The 20,448-nt window shown below is 41.0% G+C and overlaps 1 protein-coding gene across 1 annotated transcript; it reads left to right on the top strand.

Moving 5' to 3' along the window:
• The first annotated feature begins 87 nt into the window (after positions 1 to 87).
• On the top strand, positions 88 to 20,292 carry LOC148412621 (zinc finger protein DPF3-like). Its single transcript, XM_088434045.1, has 11 exons — positions 88 to 129; positions 9,665 to 9,825; positions 10,851 to 10,958; positions 13,321 to 13,445; positions 14,024 to 14,119; positions 14,183 to 14,243; positions 15,044 to 15,085; positions 15,170 to 15,310; positions 15,469 to 15,582; positions 16,323 to 17,052; positions 17,554 to 20,292. Exons 1-10 carry the CDS (start codon positions 98 to 100, stop codon positions 16,523 to 16,525), a joined length of 1,083 nt encoding a protein of 360 aa, XP_088290171.1. The 5' UTR covers positions 88 to 97; the 3' UTR covers positions 16,526 to 17,052; positions 17,554 to 20,292.
• The last annotated feature ends 156 nt before the right edge of the window (positions 20,293 to 20,448 follow it).

The raw sequence follows: 20,448 nt of genomic DNA, 5'->3' as shown, positions 1-20,448 counted from the left end.
AATTGGTCGACGAATTCATCCCGAGCTCTGATTGGTCCGTTTCCATAGGTTTCCCTCAGAACTGCAAGACGCCGATATGGCATTACATTGTGGCAAAATGGCGGCTGTCATTCAGAATCCACTAAAAGCGTAAGTAATTTAGACGTTTTTGGTTAAATTGTGATCGATTACTTTTGTTTACAACTCGCTTGGTACAGCTCGCCGTTCGTGCACGCGAAGCCCCCGGCCGCTACGACTGTCTAATTTCATGTTGCTGTACTTCTTGCATGGCAAAGTAGCCTCGGTTATAGTTGTTTAATTTTCACCAGATTTCAACGTGTCGTCTGCAAACGTGACATTCGCTTGAAAGTAGAGAATGTCGCGATTTATTTTTTGTATTCGCGTCAAGAAGTGTCGACGCTGTGCTCCGAGCTGCTTTCGACCGAATTGAGAGGCGTTTATTTATTTATTTTTTTTAAATAAACTCGGTTGGGTTTTTTTTTTTGGGGGGGGGGGGGGGGGGGGGGGGGGTTAAGCGACGCGGTGGAATATCAAGCGACGTGCCGAAAGTGCTTTCTACTTTCGCAATTTGTCGACATGTCAACTTTGGCTCGTCGGAGCGCAGACGTGGTCAGGAGCCGGCGAGGGAGGAGGAGGAGGAGGAGGAGGAGGAGGAGGAGGAGGAGGCATTTTGTGTTTGCATGCTTGCTGGCCAAATCGACCGAAGTGCCAGCACAGACTGTAGAAAGAAAAAAAAAAGACTGGCACAAGATTATTTGCAATTTCAACCACGTTTATTCCTTCAACGCTCCACCTTCCTTTGTTCACCCCACTGGTGCACATCCATTCCAAAATTTCTTCTTCAAACTATGATGATTTGCACATCTTCCTCCACTGTGCCTTTAAGTGGAGGAGTGCGAGAGATTAGCTTGGTCTGGTCCAGGATCCTGAGCCCATCTGTCAGAGGGATGCTCCAACAGGGAGCAAGTGTTGAAGAACCATCTGCTCCTCCAGAAAAGAGGTGTCCCTCTTTTGCTCCTTCTTTCCTTCCTTAGCTTGCCGGACCTCGCCACACCTCGCTCCGTCCCCATTGTTGTTTCCTCCTTTTCCTTTTTGTCTAGTTTTTTTTTTTTTTTTTTTCCACTGATGGGATTGGGAATCGACTGCTCACGCAACATATGGGATGTGTGTGGTATTCGCACATGCGACTACAAAGGGGGGGGGAAGACAAGCCAAGCACCGTAATTCAACATATAATTTATGGCTGAGTGTGTAAGGCCTGAAACGTCTCTGGCCTTGTTCTCGGCATGTGCTGTTCATTCTTAGCAGGAGCATGGAGCAGAAAATGCCGCCTAAGTCCATTTAGTTGCACGTGCGTTTATTACTAGCTGTGCAAAGGACTCCATTTTCGAGGTAGCTCAAACAGCCTAAAGAAAACCTTTTAATCTTGTTCAATTTTCACAGTACTTGCTGTTGTTTCGAAGAAAATTCCCAAATGCGGTATTTTCTGCACAATAAGGTGCACCTAAAAGCCTTGAATTTTCTCAAAAGCTGACAGCGCACCTTTTAATCCGGCGCGCCTTATACAGCGCATAAACCTCGAGTTTTTATTTTTGTGGGACGGAAATTTAAGATAATCTATTTTTACCCATGTATTTCAGTTATATTAATGTATGTTTTACAATTAACGTTCTTATAATACACCGTTTGAAATTTTGATATGAATTTTGTAGCAATTTGTTTAGGGACAAGGCGCTAAAAATTTTTTAAAAAGATGTGTTTAATACTTAATTTCATCATAATTATATTCTTTTAATTAAAGTGTCATTTTTTTGAGAATAAACACATAATATTATAACAGAGAGTATACGTTTATTTTTCAGAATTTTCAGAATTGTGAGGAGTCTGGCTAACCATAGTTTAGTTTTGGTTATTAATTTCCCAAATGTTTTCTAGGTCTAATCAGACTCACAAAAATTAGTTGATGTCAATGGCGCCCCTTGTTATTTTTTTCTTTGACGTTCTTTTACGTCAATGGCACTCAGTGTAAAATAAAAAAAATCATGATGTTGCAAGAATAAATTCGTGATGAGATATTTAATCCCGAAAGACTTTTTGATGTCACAAAAAACAATTTTATTCCTACATAATGTCAGTTGTGTGAAGTTTTTTTAGCAAAAAAAATAATAGTACACAAGAAAAAAAGGTTTAAGTTTCAGTATAAAGAAAAATGATGCTACGTTATTTTAAATATTTGTATATAATAACAGAACTGTAAATACATTGCATTTGAAGAAAAGAGCTATATATTTAATTGACTGACGACATATTATTGATCACAAATTCCTCAAATTTACAGTAATTAATGTGGAATATTGTGAAAAAAATATTGTTAAAAATCCCTAAAAAACATAAATACAGTTTTCCCCTGAGCTAATAATAACAACAAAACACGTCATTCTATTTATTCTAGATATTTATTCAACATTCACCAATTATAGCTGCTATTCCAATTTCATTGTATACCTGCTGTAAAATAACGATAAAAGCATTATATTCTATTAAGTCAAATTTTATGACCTAAGTAGTTTCTCATAATAGTTTTCATTTTATTCTCATAATAATTAATGTAATGTTCCATATCAACTTACTCTTAGATTATTTCCAGTCATAGCGTTTTACTATAAAGCGAAGGAACATAATAAAGTGTATGCCGTATGATTCCGGTTCCTGACTTCATTTTACACTATAGTTAGATTTATAATTAGTCGCACTTGAGGCTAATTGCTCGTTGCTCCAGAGGACAAGTATGACCTTTTTTTTTTTGTGTGCGTGTGTATTAGGACGAATCACTTTAGGGAACTGGTTTAAAATTGAGCGGAGAAAGGCTTTTAGATATTTTCCATGGGCCAGACACGCCTTCCGGGGAAGGTGACATCACAGCGGGCAGATCCCGCCCATATGTCGCATTTCGCCATTGTATCATTTCTAGCAGTAAATCTTCGTCTGTTTTCACCTTGGGTGTGTGGAGACGCTATGGCTGCCGCCTTTGTCGATAGTGTGACATCATACCAGCGTGACGCAGTGTCAAGTCGGTTCAATCAAGAAGAAAAAAAAAAAAATCAGTCGCCAATGGAAGGTGTAAAATTTTTATGTGCTTTCTTAACCCTCAGGGGTGATTTTGAGCCAACTTGGGTTTTTAGATGTTTTTGAGGAAGGAAAAGCATACAAAAAAAAAACAACAGGCTAAAATTTGCATGCAGATGTCATATTTAGCCCAAGTCGGGCTCATTTACTACCATTCAAAATTGGAAATATTGTCAATTTTGGACATATTGAATACCCGATGTTTTATCGTGCATTTCCCATGATTTTTTGCGTGAAACCTTTTAACGGAAACTCGCGAACTGGGTGCAGTAGAAATTTTTGTGTTGGGACCCCAAAACCATCGGGGGGCGCTAGCGGACATCTTATGACATTTGGAAGCCTTTCAATGACTTCATTGAGTGGCTTAGCCTGGCCTCCCATAATGCAAAGTTCTTGCTACATCCTGGTTTACTTCCAAAAGAAAAAAAAATCAAATGACAATTCTATGTCTTAGTCTCATGCAGTCTTGAAAGAAGACACCAGGGAGCTGAAATTTCACCCAAATAGTGACAGTCAAAGTTCAACACAGCACAACTACTTAGTTATTTTGGTATCCCTTGATTAAAATACGGGAATGATGTGGAAGAAAATGACTCGAAAAGTTCAAAATACTTCACGAGGGTTAAGATACGAATAAAATACCGACTTTCAAATTGACACCTTATGTATTTTTGATGAAATATGACTTGTACCTGGTCAGTTGAATCTCAATGTGGGATTCTCACTCGTTTGCATACAACAGCTGCTACAGACATTTTTTTTTTTATAACAATAAGAACACAAAGTGCTGTTTTATTTGGATCACATTGAAATTTGGTGTGTTTGTAACAGTACTTGGGTTCTCAACGTAGTTTTGTATCGTCATTGATTCGATGTCGTTCTAGTTGGCCGTTAACGGTTTCATTGGAGCTGAGCTTTTTTTATTGGAACCTGATTGTTTTGCTGAAATACTTTTACTGGTCATATAAACACCCGGAGTCTTTGATTTACGACTGTCCCCGACATTTAAGGTCACGAATGGTGCACGATGAGCTGCTTGCAAAGTGGGTGACAAAATTTGTTGCTGCTTTATGCCACATAAATGGCTCAACTTTTCATAAATCCATATGGGAGTATTTGTGTTTATATGATGGAGTATTTGGAGGCACCTGCTCTTTGTTGGTCCAGAATTGGCATCCCAATACAATTGTTTCATTTCAGATGTGATACCGATACTGCAGTCTAGTATACCGTCCGATATCGATCCGATATCATATCATACAGTAGATACGATTTCAAAAAAGAACAATTGTCAGCAGCAGTAGGCAGGAGAAAAATTTACTGATTTATTCCAAAAATGTGCTACATAGATTCAATCTCACGATAATTTAAATAAATTCAAAATTAAAATAGCCTAATACATTATATTTCGTATTTAAGTGCTATTATCGGATGTAGACCTTTATAATCCGATATTGATTTTTGGTTGTTAATGTTAAAATAACTCCCACACATAGTTTCTGCATTGGATTTAGTCATATTTTTCTTTTTAGTCTTATCATAAATGCTGGCTTGCTAGTCAGTGCAGTTTACGTTCATGTTTATGCTAGCAGTCATGAAATGCTGCCTTCAGGTACACTTTGCAAATGAAAGTGTTTCTTTCGTTCTGTGTAGGAGATGGTTTGAAACCGCCACAAAAATGATCGCATATCAGACCTGATTTTCAACATGTGCGGCCAAGTACAGTAGATCCCTGGGGTTACGCCGGGCTTACGTTTTTTTCACATTACAACATAAAATACTATGTTTTTTCGTCCCCTCTTTACAGCAGTTTTCCCACTTTACGGCGTCAACTACTGTCACGACCTGTGTGGTTGGCTGTGTTTATGTTGTTTTGCCTCCCTCTTCAGGCGTTCTCAGATAATTGCTTTTGTTTTTTGGTCACTATGAGGCTGGTCTGCTATTGGTCGGCACTAGTCTATAACCAGTTTCTATCAGTTTATTTATGGTAAAATAATTTGATACATAAACATAATAAACCAGGTGGACAGTACATTGTAAGTCAGTCATTTTTGTAAACTTGGACCTCCTACCTAACTGGTTTTGGTTTACACTAGCAGTCATGAAGTGCTGCCTTCAGGGCCACTTTGTCAATGAAAGTGTTTATTTCTTTCTGTGCAGTACATAACTTGAGACTGTGACCAAAACGGTCGCTCATGAGATGAGTTTTTCAGCATGTGTGACTAAGTCATTTCCTCTCGTTTCATGCATTTCAATGCTCCCATCAACTCAGACATTCATTGTGGTCTTCTGACCGGTTTATCTGCGGTGAAATAATTTCACGTATAAACATTAAAAAAATAAAACCGGTGGATAGAATGTTGTACGTTTTTTTTTTTTTTTTTTACACATTATTTCACGCCGAAAACAGCTGTGTTTGTAATATGGCGACATTGAGCGGCACAGTTTTGTGGTTTTATTCGATCACTTTGTTTCCTGTGAGTTGTTGCGTTGCTGTGGTAGCTTTTGCTTCCTGTGAAGAAGATGCAAACTTTCTAAACCAGAGTTGGGCAAACTTTTGAAGTCATCTTTTTCAAGTTCGGAGGGTTGGATTTCAAAGCTTAACGGGCCACGAATGCCCCCTGGGTTGTTCCAAACTCTAAAAGTTGCAGATTGTAATGGCGTGCGTCTCGCCGCGGAGTTTCCGTGACAAACTAGAAATGCAAAGTGACATGCAAAATGCGCGTTGACACATTGTCACATTACGGGCGCAGCCATGTAATGACAGCGGACCGTTGACAGGAACACATTGATAGCGGAGGCCCAACGCCGGCTATGTGATTAGCTTTTGTTCCGTTTCACGCGCACGCTAACCGTATGAAACCGAGGCTGCGTAAGCGCAGCCGAGAGGCTCACTTAACCGCACCAAATTGTGACTTAGTTTTGGCACCGTCACGTTTGCGGAATTGTGACGAGAGAAGATTGACCCAACCTCTTCATTTGAAAAGTGAGTGCCACTTGGAATCTTGATGCTTTTGGAGACCGCAGTAAATGTTGTTGGGGAAAGTAAAAGCAGGGCGTTGGACTGTAAACCAGAGAAAGTTCAAAAGTGCAATTATTGTTTGTTGTTGGTAGAGCGTGGTGGAAAACTACGGCCCGGGGGCCATATGCGGCCCCTTAAGGCTTTCAATCCGGACCGCCAATCATAATTAAATTACTGTAATTCCCCAAATATAAAATGCACTTCTTGATAACATGCGTCCTTAATTATGGGCTGAAATTCTGGTATTTTCTGTTTTACAAAATTTTATAGAATGCACCAAGAATTTGGTGACAATGTAAAAATGATAGCGAAACAGAATAAATCTCATCTTTTCTCTAAATGATTCATAATTTGTCACGTCTGTAAGTTAAATAATCGTTTCAGGTTAAGATGAGTGTGTTTCAGATTTCCCACATTGTGAGCGGTCAGTGAACGCCAGTGTAACGTTGAACTGAAGCAGTTGTTTTTCCTCACGACGCAGCTCAAGTTCACTTTGCCGTTAATACCCGAAGTTGCGCGGCATCCATGTTCCAGCAAGTTTACGATTGTGTGTCTATGCCAAAAGGCCACAATTATTAAACGAGACCAATGGAATTCCTTTCCGATTTCTCTAACCGGAGCACTCAGCTCGCCACTCTTAATTGAATCTTCTGAAGACGTCATAACTGTTGCATCATCCTCTTTGTTTTAGTAATTTCCTGAACAACCCAATTTAGCATCAAGTTGTCTCCTGTTACAGTTAATTTGTTCTTAATTTGAAAAGAGAAATGCCAAGTTCCTGTCATAGCTTTAAAATGCATTCAATTATGCAGATGCTCCTCGACATACAAACATTCGATTTACGGATATTCTGAGATATGAACAAAGTTCCCTGTAATTCATATTTTGTATTTAGCACATTTGAATGCTGCCGTCGTAAACAAACTTTCCGCCCAGTACAAGGCAAACATTATTACTCCTGTGGCCTTTTAAATGATACCTAGATCACTGGAAATGTAAAATAAAAACAAATAAAACGACCCGAACAAAGTTCTCTGCATGCACCACCAACACACCAGCGTCATCTCCAGGCAAACAAATGAACTGCATTCATATTATCAACTTCTACAAGTAATATTATTCATTTAAAGGTTTAGGAGCTTCTTTCGGGAGGCTCGGAACCGATTTAGCTGTTTACATGTAAAAAGCGCCTCTACTTATGAAAATTCCACCTTACGAAATGACTTTCGAATTTCATATTAGTGTGTAAAAGTGAAGCAGGAATAGTCAGACTCTCACACTTTGTAGCTGGGGACAATTTCCTCGACACAAGTCCAAGTAAAAGACTTTTTTGCACATATTTGTTGTCTCAATCCAACCGGCACCGCCCCCTCCTTACCCCGAAACACAGTCGCCGAGCCCCATTAGTATCCGATGTTCGACTTGAGTGGTCTCAAGAGCTACTTCCGTGTGGCATGCCCTTCGAGTGCGCCTTCTAAGCCGAGTCCACTTCAGGACCGTTTACAGCTGCTCTGCGCTTTTGTAAGCCGATATGTCATGTCGCGTTCCGTCACTGATGTGCGCTGATGTTCAGGAATGGCAGTGAAGGGCCAAGCCTGCATTTTGACGGCCATTCGGGGATGCGCCATCAAAGTTCCGTTATCGGAGTCCTTCTCAAATAGTTGGGAAAAGGCTTTGTTTTTATCGAGTGTAATTGCAATAAAAAAAAAGGAATGGCATCTTTATTTATTTATTTTTTTATTATTTCAGGCACTTTGATGCACTCATTTTTTTTTGCAGTTTTAGACTAATCTGTTTAAACGCAAAAAAAAATAAGTTGAAAGTTGATTAAAAACATGACAAAAGGTATGCAGTTTTAGTTTTTAGTTTTTTTTTAATAGATAATTTTATTTATTGTGGGCACAGCCGAGATGTTTATTGTTACATGTTTTTAATGCATTTATTTATTTATTTTCCCTACAACAGTTTAAAACGTATAATTTCTTTATTATTGTCATTTTTTTGTTTTTACTGGTTACTGTTAAAGATGTTGATTGTTGTTAGTTGTTGACATGGAAAAATTGTAACAGGCCGATGTCAGAATAACTTAAAAGACTGTATTGACAATAAAGGTTTTTGTTAAAAAAAGATATAAATAAAAAAATACAGTGGATCCCTGATTTACGACATCCCTGCCTTACGTTTTTTCCCTTTACGATGTGGACTGCGACATTTTATCGGCCCCTCTTTACAGCATTTTTCCCGCTTTACGCCATCATGAACTGTCATGACCTTAGGGTTTAGCTGTGTTTATGTTGTTTTGCCTCCCTCTTCAGGCGTTTTTAGGTAATTGCTCTTCCGCTGTATAATAAGCATTGACATTTTTTTAAATGTTTTTTTAATGGTTCCAAAATATTTACAATTTCTTTAAGGAGGCTTTCTGATCCTATTATTGGTTTTGGAACATCCCTATAGCTAAAATATATTTGTTTTAATTTTATTTTACATTAAATCGTGAATTTATTCATGACTCATCAATAAAGCAACTAACGTATTTTTAAAAGGTAATCATTTTGAAATTTCTCCAAATAGACCTGCATAATCCTTGCCATCATCAAAGAATTTGACCCTGACCGTCCACATCATCTTGTGAGAAAAATACAAAAGAAAACAGTGATGGACGACCAGTATTTCTTCTACTTATTTATTTTTTTTTCTGCATCTTTCCATCTTGGAATCTCAACGCAACCTCTGACTCTCCTACTTGTTCCTCACACACTGTGGCTTTGTCCAAGCCACAATGTAGAAGGCTTTGTGCCGGCAGCATTCCTGACACGACTGTTCATCTGCTGCACATTGTCTTGTCAGGAGCGAGGGCTGGAGGCGGCGAAGTGTGTGTGTGTGTGTGTGTGTGTGTGTGTATTAGGGGGGGGTTAAAGCAGGACAAGCAAGCCTCCCGCCTCCCCAGGTCCACTTAACGATTCCAGACTCGACTCGCGGCCGTCTGCTCATTAGTGTGCCTTCAAAATGGCCGTCTTTTTAACGTCTCCATTGAAAACGCGTGGAGGTAGCTCGTTATGATACGGAGATGCCATGTTGCGGCTAGGACCGCCGCGGGCCTCCCCGGTGGACACCGGACAATAGAAATGGAAGACATAGTCGCCGTGCGGGAGCCCCGGCGTTTAGCCTCCATCTTTGACATAGTTAAATTAGAACCTGCCCTTGCGCGCGGCGCTCGGCCGAGATTAATTAAGTAGGCTAATTACCATAGCAGGCATGTGGCAGAGATTGAGGGTTTGACTGTGAAATATCCTTCGCCATTCCGCTCTGAATATTAACGCTGAAATGCTGAGGGACAGCCAAAGTCTCAGCGGTGCTCAGGAAAGTGGAACTAAGTCCGAGAGTCTTAAATGCTCTCCGGACGGGAAACCGGCCAATAACGCGCATGATAAATGGTCGTTTTTGTACCTTTCTCAAATCGCCGGCGAATGCAAAATTCCTTTCTAATGGCCAACCAATTGCGCAATTTCTCGTCAGGTTGGGCGACCAGTTCTATAAGGACGCCATTGAGCAGTGCCGCAGCTACAATGCCCGCCTGTGCGCCGAACGCAGCGTGCGTCTGCCCTTCCTGGACTCGCAAACCGGCGTGGCCCAGAACAACTGCTACATCTGGATGGAACGCCATCACCGCAGCCCAGGTGGACACACACGTTACACTCTCACATTTACTGGAATTACAACTGAGGTCATCTAAAAAGTCTTCTACTTTTGAAGTTAATTCGTTCCGGAAGTAATTTCGTATCGTGAATCTTTCATAAGTAAAGTCGCTCTACACATGTATAAAGCCTAATCCGTTCCAAGCCTCCGAAATGCTCCTAAACCTTTTTTTTTTTATTAAATTATAAAAATACATCAAAAAAATTAACAAATACATATTAAAATGAAATAATTGCTGAGTAAGCAAAATTTCTCACATAAGGAATAATAAAAAAAACTCTCCTAAACCCTTTGCATTAATCATATTAGTTGTAGCAGTCGACAATATGAATGCAGTTCCCTTGTTTGCCTTGAGATGGTGCTGGTGTGTTGGCGATGAGAGCAGAGAGAGAGAGAGAGAGAGAGAGAGAGAGAGACCTTTTTTAGGACATTTAAATTTTTATTTTTCATTTCCAGTGAACCAGGAATCATTTACAAGTCCACAGGAGCAATAATATTTATTTACCTTTTATTATTTTGAGCATGTAAGTTTACTTAAGCTTAGTTTCGGGGTCATGCGACATGCTTCCTGCGTGATGTCATTGGTAAAGTGCAAACGACGGGCTAACAACGCGAACATCAGATGCGACAGCCCATAGTGTTATGTTACATATGTGTTTTTACGTGATTATGTTAGCCGTAGCTAAAATCACGTAGAGGTATCACTGTGTATGTTGGTGTGTGTGTGTGTGTGTGTATATATATATATATATATATATATATATATATATATATATATATATATATATATATATATTTTTTTTTTTTTTCTGTTGGGCTTGAGAAGCGTCTGAAAATAGGCGGGTATTTTTCGTAACGTAACCCTTGCGATAATTGACGTAACACTGTCGCCGATTCATCAATTGATCGACAAAATAACGGTTAGATTGAGTGTTTATTAAAATAAGCTTTTCTCTATTGTAAAAGTACCGAAACATTCTTGTTGCTTGCGCCCAATGTTTGTCAGGGGTGGCGGCGGGGCAAATGTACACGTATCCGGCCCGTTGCTGGCGGAAGAAGAGACGATTGCACACGGCCGGTGATCCCAGTCTGGGCATCTTTGGCCTCAAGCTTGGTAAGTTCCTCTTAGGCCATTTTTTTTTTTTTACGTGGAATAGTCTCGCTAAACGTACATGCGAGCTCCGCATGTGCCTGTCATATTTCCAAATGAAGAACCGTAGCGGCGTTTACCCGGCTGTTGAACTTGTTTTGTCACGAGAGCGGCTAATTCAATTTCCCGCTGCAAAAAGCGGCGAGTGGGAGCTGGTCCACTGCGGAGCGTGGATAATAATAAATGTTATGGAATAACGTTAGGCCTTCTGGACGTCTCTTCAAATGTTACATTGACCTTGCTTCTTGATATTCTCCTATTTATTCCAGCTTGTGTGTGTGCGCATGTTGTTTTTTTTTTTTTTTTAGCGCTGTAACTCCTTTTATCGCCGTGTGTGTCTCGCAAGCAGTTTCTTAGCTTAACTTTTTTTGTGCTGTCCAAGGCCTGCAAACCCATCGGGATGTTTTGCTAATGTAAACATGTAATTCAAAACATTTATGTCATCATATCACTTTCACATAAATGTTATTTTGACATTAATGACAGTATGGCATACCGTATATTGAAGTCGACTACGACCCTGCTGCTTTTCGCATTGATTTTTGCTCGTGGCTATTTATTGATAATCTTATTGATCCTTGGCCAATGGTTGGAAAAATATGCAGCTCAAAGGTGGACAAAAAAAACAGCATTACCCTTTTTGATACTTTTTTATGTTGCATGTATGTGTGTTTATTCCATATAATTGAAATACAAAGGTGTAATAATTAGTCATTTATGAATATTTTTTTCCTTCAACCACTCAAATTGTTCAATGGCATCAGTTCTAGCATTTTCATGGTGATTTATTTTATTTTTTGTTTCTCCAAAACAAAAACTCACAGTTTATGCGTTATAAGGCACACTGGATTATAAGGCGCACTGAGAAAACTGATGGATTTTTGGTGCGCTTTAAAAGTGTGTAAAATACGGTACCAGAAGTACCCAACAAAAATGCTGGAAAACCTCCTCGAAAATGTGAACTTTCTCGAGGGTAATTCGGACGCACTAATGAAGGTCGTCAGTGTGGGCTTGTTTACGTCTCGAAAATTCAGCTGAGGTTTGCCCATTTTCTGTTTTGACTGGCGAGACGGCGTCCGAACCCGTCCTTTGTTTCCAAACGCATCTCATTGTTTTCCACCGAGAGCACCCCGCCTCCCCTCGACTGCCCCATCGGGGAGAGCCCGGCAGAGGCCACGCGCGCGCACGCGGGCGCCGCTCGGCACGCCGAGCACGTCGCGCATCTGCCCGGAGGTGGCCGGGCGCAAGAAACGGCCAAAGTTGGTCTACGGCTAGCCGTCTTCGTGGCGCCGATGGCGTGGTAGCGACTCGGGCTGCATGCGCAATCAGCTCGGCGCTGCGGGCTGCTGCCGGCTCTATTTTTAGCCCGGCAGCTCCCGTGGGTGAGCGGCGAGGGAGGGGAGCCGGGGCCCCTGTCTCGTCGCGGAGAGTTGAAAGTCAGACACAATGGTGAGGGGGGCTGCGGAGGAGTTGGGAGGCCGCTACTCACCTGCGCAGCCTTCTGTGGCGGGAGGCATGTCGGGAGGGGGTGTCGGAGCGTGTCCCCTTCAACATCCGTGAAACAACTTGACTGCGGGGAAGGTTTTTAGTCATCCTCCTCCTACACACTTTGTTTTGTTGGAGGCGAGATGCGCTCGGGTCCAAGTGATGTATCTCCCCGAGCCGGCGTGGTTTCCAAATAGCGCAACGTTACTGACGACGCCTTCCCATCCCCTCCTAAAAATGCGTACGACGAGGGTGAAAATCCAGCTGGACAAGCTTGAGTTTGTAACATCAGATATTTATGCAGAAAGATGGTACATGGAAATGTAAAAAAGTGAATACTGCATCAGCACAACAGTAACACGCCTAATTTGCATTTACTAGTGGATAGTGCCCCCTGTTGTTTAGAAAAATAGCACCTCAAACTCAAAATCAATTCTTCAAAGTTGCGGTTTATAGTCTGAAATTTATGGATTTTTTTTTCCTTTAAGTGCAGCGTAGCTGAAGGAGAACATAAACTGGCACAATTTAAAATGTGTGTATAAAATGAGTCTCGTTCTTTTACTGTACTAAAAAGCGCACTGGATTATAAACCAAAGCAACATAAAGCTGGACAAGCTTGAGTTTGTAACATCAGATATTTATGCAGAAAGATGGTACATGGAAATGTAAAAAAAATGAATACTGCATCAGCACAACAGTAACACGCCTAATTTGCATTTACTAGTGGATAGTGCCCCCTGTTGTTTAGAAAAATAGCACTTCAAACTCAAAATCAATTCTTCAAAGTTGCGGCTTATAGTCTGAAATTTATGGATTTTTTTTTTCCTTTTTCTTCGCCCAGACAATGGTCTCATGTCCAAGGATACGTTGCCCACGCAGAGCACAACGCTAGAAGCTCTGCTAAGAGGTGAAGGTCTAGACAAGAGGAACTCCAGGAACGACGAGGAGAGTTTGCTGGAGATCCAGGTGCCTACATTCAAAATATAGGCAATACGACAAAAAAAAACGAAATCTCAGTTCTCATTCTTGAGGATTACAATTATAATCGACTTATCGAATTTATTTCATAAATTGCTTAAAGGGGTAGACCACTAGTCTGACAGAAAATGTTTATATTTGAAAATAAATAATAGTTAATTTTTGTGTACAATTAATACCTTTAAAAACACACTTTACTACGTACTGTCAACAGGAAATGACATCATATACTCGAGGCTTGTGAAAGGACCAATCATGGCTCGCCTATTGGTCATGTGACGTTCTCAAGTTGAACCTTGAGTACATGTGACGTTTTCACTGGACAGGAAGTAGAAATGTGTGGTTATGGTTGTGTAGTTATCAAACTCATTATCGACAAAATTAGCTTTTAGTCGACGCCATGAGAAAAAGTAGTAAAAAAATAATTGTCATCAAGTGAACTCATTCAATCCCAGATATGTAATTTTACGTTTATTTTTTTTAAGAGTTCAGACATTCTCTGTAAAATCTATATGATAGCTTTAGCAGAACTAAAACGGCGTCAAACTACATCCTTGTGATCTCAGAGAGTTCTGGAGGCAGACGCGGCCGAAGACGCTTTCAACGACGACGACGACTACGAGGCGGACGCTCCCAAGAGGAGACATCGGGGCAAAGGAAGGGTAAGTCATCGGATCCCATGGCGACGCTCAAGGTGAAGCGGTGCTTTCATGTTTGTCTTTTAGGGTCGGGGTTCAGGCCGCAGGAAGGCTGACATGGATGATGACAAGCCATATGTCTGTGACAGTAAGTGCACATTAGAGCATCCTCATTTATTTATTTATTTTTACATGTGAGACGGATATGCTGTCAGATTAAAAAAAAATGCTGTCAGATTAAAAATGAGCGATTAATTAATTGTATGTGATTAATTGAATACGTTTGTGATTAATTGATCTGATTGATCTTTTAATCTCGCTTTTTTTATATTTAGATAGACTTGCTCAAACACACACGGTTCGCTACATTAGCATCTTTGTTGCTATCGTTAGGTGTGGCACAGCTGGGTGCTTTACATTGATGTGGTAGGCTAAAATTGAGTAGTTTCTGCTTCTTACAAAGAATGCATACCGTCCTACCTTTATAAAAAGTCACATCTTGGCAGTTAAAACTTTTCCATGCGCTTCCATTTGCATGTCTTCCTTCTGCCCTCCCACCCACAACAAGGGCCTATCAGGTTATGCCAAACACAATTACAGCCAATCAGCCAATTAAGCTTGGGATGACCTTTATTTTCCAGCCCTCAGCAAAACAAGCACAAGAAGCCTGATGCATAAAAATGGATCTAATCAGCATACAGGAAACATAGTTTGAGAATAAACAATGGATTAGCACATTTACAAAAAAAGTGTTTTCATTATGACTGTACTGAAATGATCGCAATTGGCTGAAAAAAAAAGGTAATGTTAAATTAAATTGACTTGTTTTAACAATGTGAAGGATGTAGCTCAAGAATTCCTCTTATGCAAATTGCACGTGTGAAATGGCGCTTGGGTTTTGTGACTCCAGAACATGGACAACACTGAGGCTTTTTTTCTCCTTTCTAGACAGATACAAACAAAGGACTAATTCCAAATCATCAGCCTCAGGTAACTTGACCAGTTTTTTTGAACCAATTGCAATTCCACACGCGTGTTTAGAAAAGATTCGAGGATTGTGTGTGTGTGTTCCAGTGTACGCGAAGCGCTATCGGAGCCGTACGGGACTAAGCTACCACTATACCAATTCCCACCTCGCCGAAGAGGACCGAGTCGGAGAGAGGAGCTCGGTGCCCTCCAGGACCCCTTCCGTGCAGCCCGCCGACAGACACAAACGTAAGAACCGCCACGTTCGTCGTCCCCCGGGGAACCGGGCCGACCGATATTATTGACAGTTTGCTAATCGGCTGCCAGCTCTCCGTCACGACGCTAACAATCAGAAATAGGAAAGTATATTCTTCGGAAGTTCTGATAGCGAATTCGGTTTCTCTCAGGTCCAAAGGCTCCGACGGGGACTCGGATTCCCAGCAGATACTGTGAGAAATGTCAGAACGCCAACAAGAAGCTGGTGAAATCTGGCCCCCCTTGCACAACCTGCCAATGCACAAGTGAGTTGGCCTGCATATTCTTGGATTTTTTTCTTCTTATCATGTTATCACTGCAAACAAAAGAAAAAAAACGCAAGAACGAACCGCTAATCCTTTTGATGCTCACAAGATTTGACCGGTGTACCACTTTTGGACCTTTGGACTCTCCGGGTTTCGCTTTATTTGAAAGAGATTATAAATGATAGAAATAGTGCAATTGCCCTCCCGAGAGCCAGCCTATTAACTCATTCAGTGCCACGGACGAGAATATGCGTCTTTTTAAATAGTATTAAAAGTAATACATCATAAAATTCTGGTCAAACACGTTTTTTTATGGAGGGAATATAACACCCTTGGGTAATGCTTACCTAAGCTAATTGAATACTGTAGTGATAACTGTGACCATTGGATGGCAGTGTTTCCATACTATTCTCTACATGCAATTCAAAGTAAGGAATGGAAGTCAATCTTTCATATGATACCACCCATATTTACATAAACATATCACGCAAAATTCTGTTGGTCTTGAAAGGTGAGTAAAAACGCTAAATATGCTAGCCCTCCAGAGCGTCACTTTTCCAAAAACTGAACGCACTGAAAGAGTTCATTTATGTTCATTTCTCTGCAAGACAGAAAAGTTAACATGAGACGCCATCGCAAAAGCCAGGATGTCCTCGTATGAGGACACCAGGACTTAATTAGGTGAAAAGGATACAGAATAAATCAAATGGATGGTTCTTCTATTTTGTCCCGCGCGGCAGCTGACGGCGGCGAGGAGAAGGACGGCGGCAGCGGCGGCGCTAACGCGGGCGGCGCTAACGCGGGCGGCGCTAACGCGGGCGGCGCCGAGGAACTTTTCGCCACCACGTCGGAGAGCGACGCCTCCACTTTTCACGGCTTCGAGGACGACGACTTGGAAGATCCCGCCGCCAACAGCAACGGATTAGCCGGCCGACACAGATAGACGCTAGCCTTTTCCACCCCCCCAACCCCCTCCCCCCCAAAAAAAAAACAACAAAACAACGACAAAAAAAAAAACTAGATTCATCTCTGGCAAAAATCAGCTGCTTTCCCCCCCCCCTCCTTTTTTCAACTTTTTGTTTGCCGAAAGCACAACATGATTGCTTCAGGACAAAAAAAAAAAAAGTATTTTAAATACTGGACGCTAATTTATGAAATTTTATTTATAAATATCTCTAAATGAAGTCAAGTAAAGGACTTTGCAAGCCCATCCGCCTCCTTCGGGGCTGAAGGAGCACAAACGTGCGTGAACAAAGAAAAACACTGGAGCGATTCCAAATTTGAACAAAGTAAGCTTTTTGAATGTCATTGAAGAGCCTCGACTGGATCTTTGCGTGAGCGTGACTCTGGATCGGAACTTGCGTTCAAATATGAAGGAAGCAGCCAAGGGACTGCGGGGAGCCGGCGGCCATATTGGGACACGCAGGAATTGATTTTCTTGATTGACGAGAGCCGCTTAGTGATTGAAAGGTAAGATGATCCTGAAACCATGTTGCTCATACTGTCAGTGTGTGTATTTTTTTTTTTCCTCATTAGTTTTGAATGTTTAGAATTTCAAGGGATTACACAATTCGGTTTAGTTGAAATTGGTTTGGGATGATAAATTAAAAATAGATTAAAAAAAAAAAAAAGTAAAAAAAAAAATCATCTGAATTGTGCCTTTTTAAATGGGAGTTTTTCCTTTCTTGGAATAACACGAGACTGCAAAAGCCAGGATGTCCTCGTATGAGGACACCAGGACTTAATTGGGTGAAAAGGATAAAGAACAAATCAAACTGATGGTTCTTCCTATGATTTTTTTTCGTACAATCTTTTCTTGAATCTGGACCTGATTTCTAAAGTCAACTAATTTTTACAGTTTTTTTTTTTTTTTTACCCTTTTTTTTACACACACACACACACACACACACACACACACACATATAAAGGAGCTTGGAAGTACCGTCCTAACCGAACTTTCTTGTGTTCTAGGAGCATTCAGCTCGACGAAGCAGATGTAACGACCCACAAGGATTTAACCAGCCTTCCTGAATTTGGGCCTAAATGTTGGCTACAAGGAATGAAGGGTCCGACGCGTGACGCTTCCCTGAAGTGCTGATCTATTTGTCCTGAAGTCAAATCAATAGCCCAAAAACAAGTCCATTTTTGGGGTCGTTTTGGACAAAACAACCACATTTTGGAGGACCATTACATTTTTTTTTTTTTTTTTTAAATCACCAAGTTTTGGGGTTTGTTAAATAACCCAAAAGTTTGGGTCCAAATTTGTTTTGTTTTTGTCTTAAGAGTCAGCAAACGAATAAGCCACAAAACCACCCAATTTTAGGGGGAAGAGATTATGCAAAAATACCTGTTTTTAGGATTTTTGTTGGTTATTTGACCCAACGATTTGGTTAAAAATTAATGCCAAAAATGTAAGTCGGCCACTTTTCGACACAATTTATTATTTGTTGTTGGGCTGTTTTGTACAAAACATTCACTTTAGGGGAAATTACACGAAACAACCAATTTTGGTCTTCTGTAGGACATTCGACCCAACATTTTCGTTTGACTAACCCCAAAAGTTGGGTTGGTGTTTTTTTTTCTTTTTTTGTTTTTTTTCTGTTTGGATCATTCTTTCGACGTGTGCCCAGGAGCTTTTCGGACTCTCCTCACTAAATACTAAGCGCGCCCGAACTGTTCTCACGCGATATATTTGGTTGTTTTGGGTTATTCTTTTGACCTCACTTTGCGGTTGAATCCGTAACCCAACAAATAGGGTCAAATTGATCCAATCGTGTTATTTTTTTTCGACCCGGCTGTTTTAAGTAAGAGGTCAGGTGGACTTTGGACCAGAGCCAGCCGCGCTAAGAAACTATAGCAAGACTATAAGAAGAAGGCCTTTGGACTTGTTGGGCCTGAATAAACCCCCCCGGTTCTCCTTGGCCTCGCCTGTTTTGCTGGCGCCGTGTGATCCATGTGATCCGATGTGACACTAAGACGTCATTACCCTCATCACTGTGCCAGCCTGCCGCTCTGCACTGCAAACCAGCTCTGACAGCCATGCCCCCCCCCCTCCCCCCTCCCCAAAAAAAGAGAAAAAAACTGATTGGGCCGCTACCCCCAGTCTTCTCTGCATTCCTCCCCCAGCCATAGAGTCGGTGCTTAACTCCACCACTAGTACAAAATGACCTCTGGACCTCGCTGCTCATCGCTTGACTTGATTTTTTTTTTCTTTGGGGGGGGGGGGCGGGATACCTCTGGCCAGCAAATTACTCAGGCATCCTTCACGAACGCTCTTGCTGTTGATTGTTCCGCCTTTGTCGCGGCCGGCCAGAATCACGTGATTGTATCGAGCCGGCGCCGAGGGACAATAACGCCACGCACGGGTCCCGTGATGAATGAGCGAGCGAGCGCGCGCGCTAGCGGGAGCGCTCCTGAAACACTGCAATAATTCACTTGATCTGCTTGCGCATGTGTGTGTGTGTGTGTTTGCGCGAAAAAAAAGAGGCTGTGTGAGCTTTAATGTTATTTAGGGATGGACATCGTTTCAATAGACTGGAGAATATTGATTTCAAAACTAATCTCAATATTGCTGAGAGCCTATTCATTTGTGTCCACTATAGTGGACATTAGTTTTTGGTGTGTATATTTTTATTCGTTCAACCTACCCAAATAAGTCCTAGTGTCCTCAATCGAGGACATTTTGGCCTTTCCAATGATACCTCATGTGTTTGGGTGCAATGCAATTCACTTTTCTGGCTTGCTGAGACAAAATGGACACAACAGTGGACACAAATGATTTGTGTAGCTCTCAGGATTGGTAAAAGATTCCTTTTATTTATTTTTTTTTAAATCTTGCCAGCTTCCACTGACTTGAATAAACAAAAGAATTCATAAGTCTCTTGAACAACTTATTTTTTTTTTACTCCTGTAGATGGCGCTTCCGGTTTAAAGATGAAGTCTGTATAACATTTCTACTTGATCTTTAAACCAAGAGTGCCCCCTAGAGGAGTAACAGAATATCAAAAGTGCTTCAAGAGGCTTCATTTTCCCATCAATACTTTGCAATATCTTGCGTTGAAGTGTCTTGGTGAGACAGGACAGTGGACACAAATGGCTTGTCATTATTTAATACTAATAAAAAAAAAAAAACATTGTATCATTCCAAACTTAAGTTTGAATTTGTTTTTGAGCCGAGAGTGATGCCAAATGAAGCCTCATGAAACACTTGCAATGCTTTTTTTACTCCTCTAGATGGTGCTCTTGGTTTGAAGATGAAGGCGAGTGCAATGGAAACACATTACATTGTTACTGCATATTTAAAACGAGGAGCAAAAAAAATGTCAAGCGCTTCATGAGGCTTCATTTCCCTATCGCTAATTACTGTTGAATAGATGCCCATCCCGAATAAAATTCTGTACCCCCCCCCACGTCACCTGCTGTCAACCAATGTGGCTCAAGTCAACTCCTGAATGCAAAAGTCATCTTTACCTCGACCATGACACAGCAATATGACCCCCCCTTCCCGTGCCCCCTGGTGCTGTGTGTGAAGGACAGTGATGGAAGTGTGTGTGCGTGAATGTGTAATTATGTTGGGAATGGAGCCAAGGGGAGATGAAAATAGGCACAACATCGGGTGGCTGTTTCATCTTCTGTAAATATGTCAAAACGGACACAATGAAGTTTTAAACTATTTTTATTCTGAAAAAATAAAAGTGAAAAAAATGGAAATTGTCTTTTTTTTCCCCCCACTGCATCATCGTGCACTTTCAATGACGAAACTCGGCCAAAATAAAGCTCGGTTTCTTTAGACTTCTGAAAAGTAAACAATTTATATCGATGTATTTTGTTTTGAATTCCTGTTGTCATCTACCGCAATTCTCATAA

This window comes from Hippichthys cyanospilos, chromosome 14 (genome assembly GCF_059441005.1).
Source record: "Hippichthys cyanospilos isolate Australia breed blue-spotted pipefish chromosome 14, RoL_Hcya_1.0, whole genome shotgun sequence".
NCBI classification, from domain to species: Eukaryota; Metazoa; Chordata; class Actinopteri; order Syngnathiformes; family Syngnathidae; genus Hippichthys; species Hippichthys cyanospilos.
The sequence above is the reverse complement of the archived record's forward strand: the minus strand, read 5'-3'. Positions and strand labels throughout refer to the sequence as shown.

Excerpts from the sequence above, each read along its gene's own strand:
- LOC148412621 (XM_088434045.1), top strand. The coding sequence starts at position 98 with ATGGCGGCTGTCATTCAGAATCCACTAAAAGC. Across the intron at positions 10,959-13,320 it reads CATCTTTGGCCTCAAGCTTG|ACAATGGTCTCATGTCCAAG; the intron begins GTAAGTTCCTCT and ends TTCTTCGCCCAG. Across the intron at positions 14,120-14,182 it reads GACATCGGGGCAAAGGAAGG|GGTCGGGGTTCAGGCCGCAG; the intron begins GTAAGTCATCGG and ends TTTGTCTTTTAG.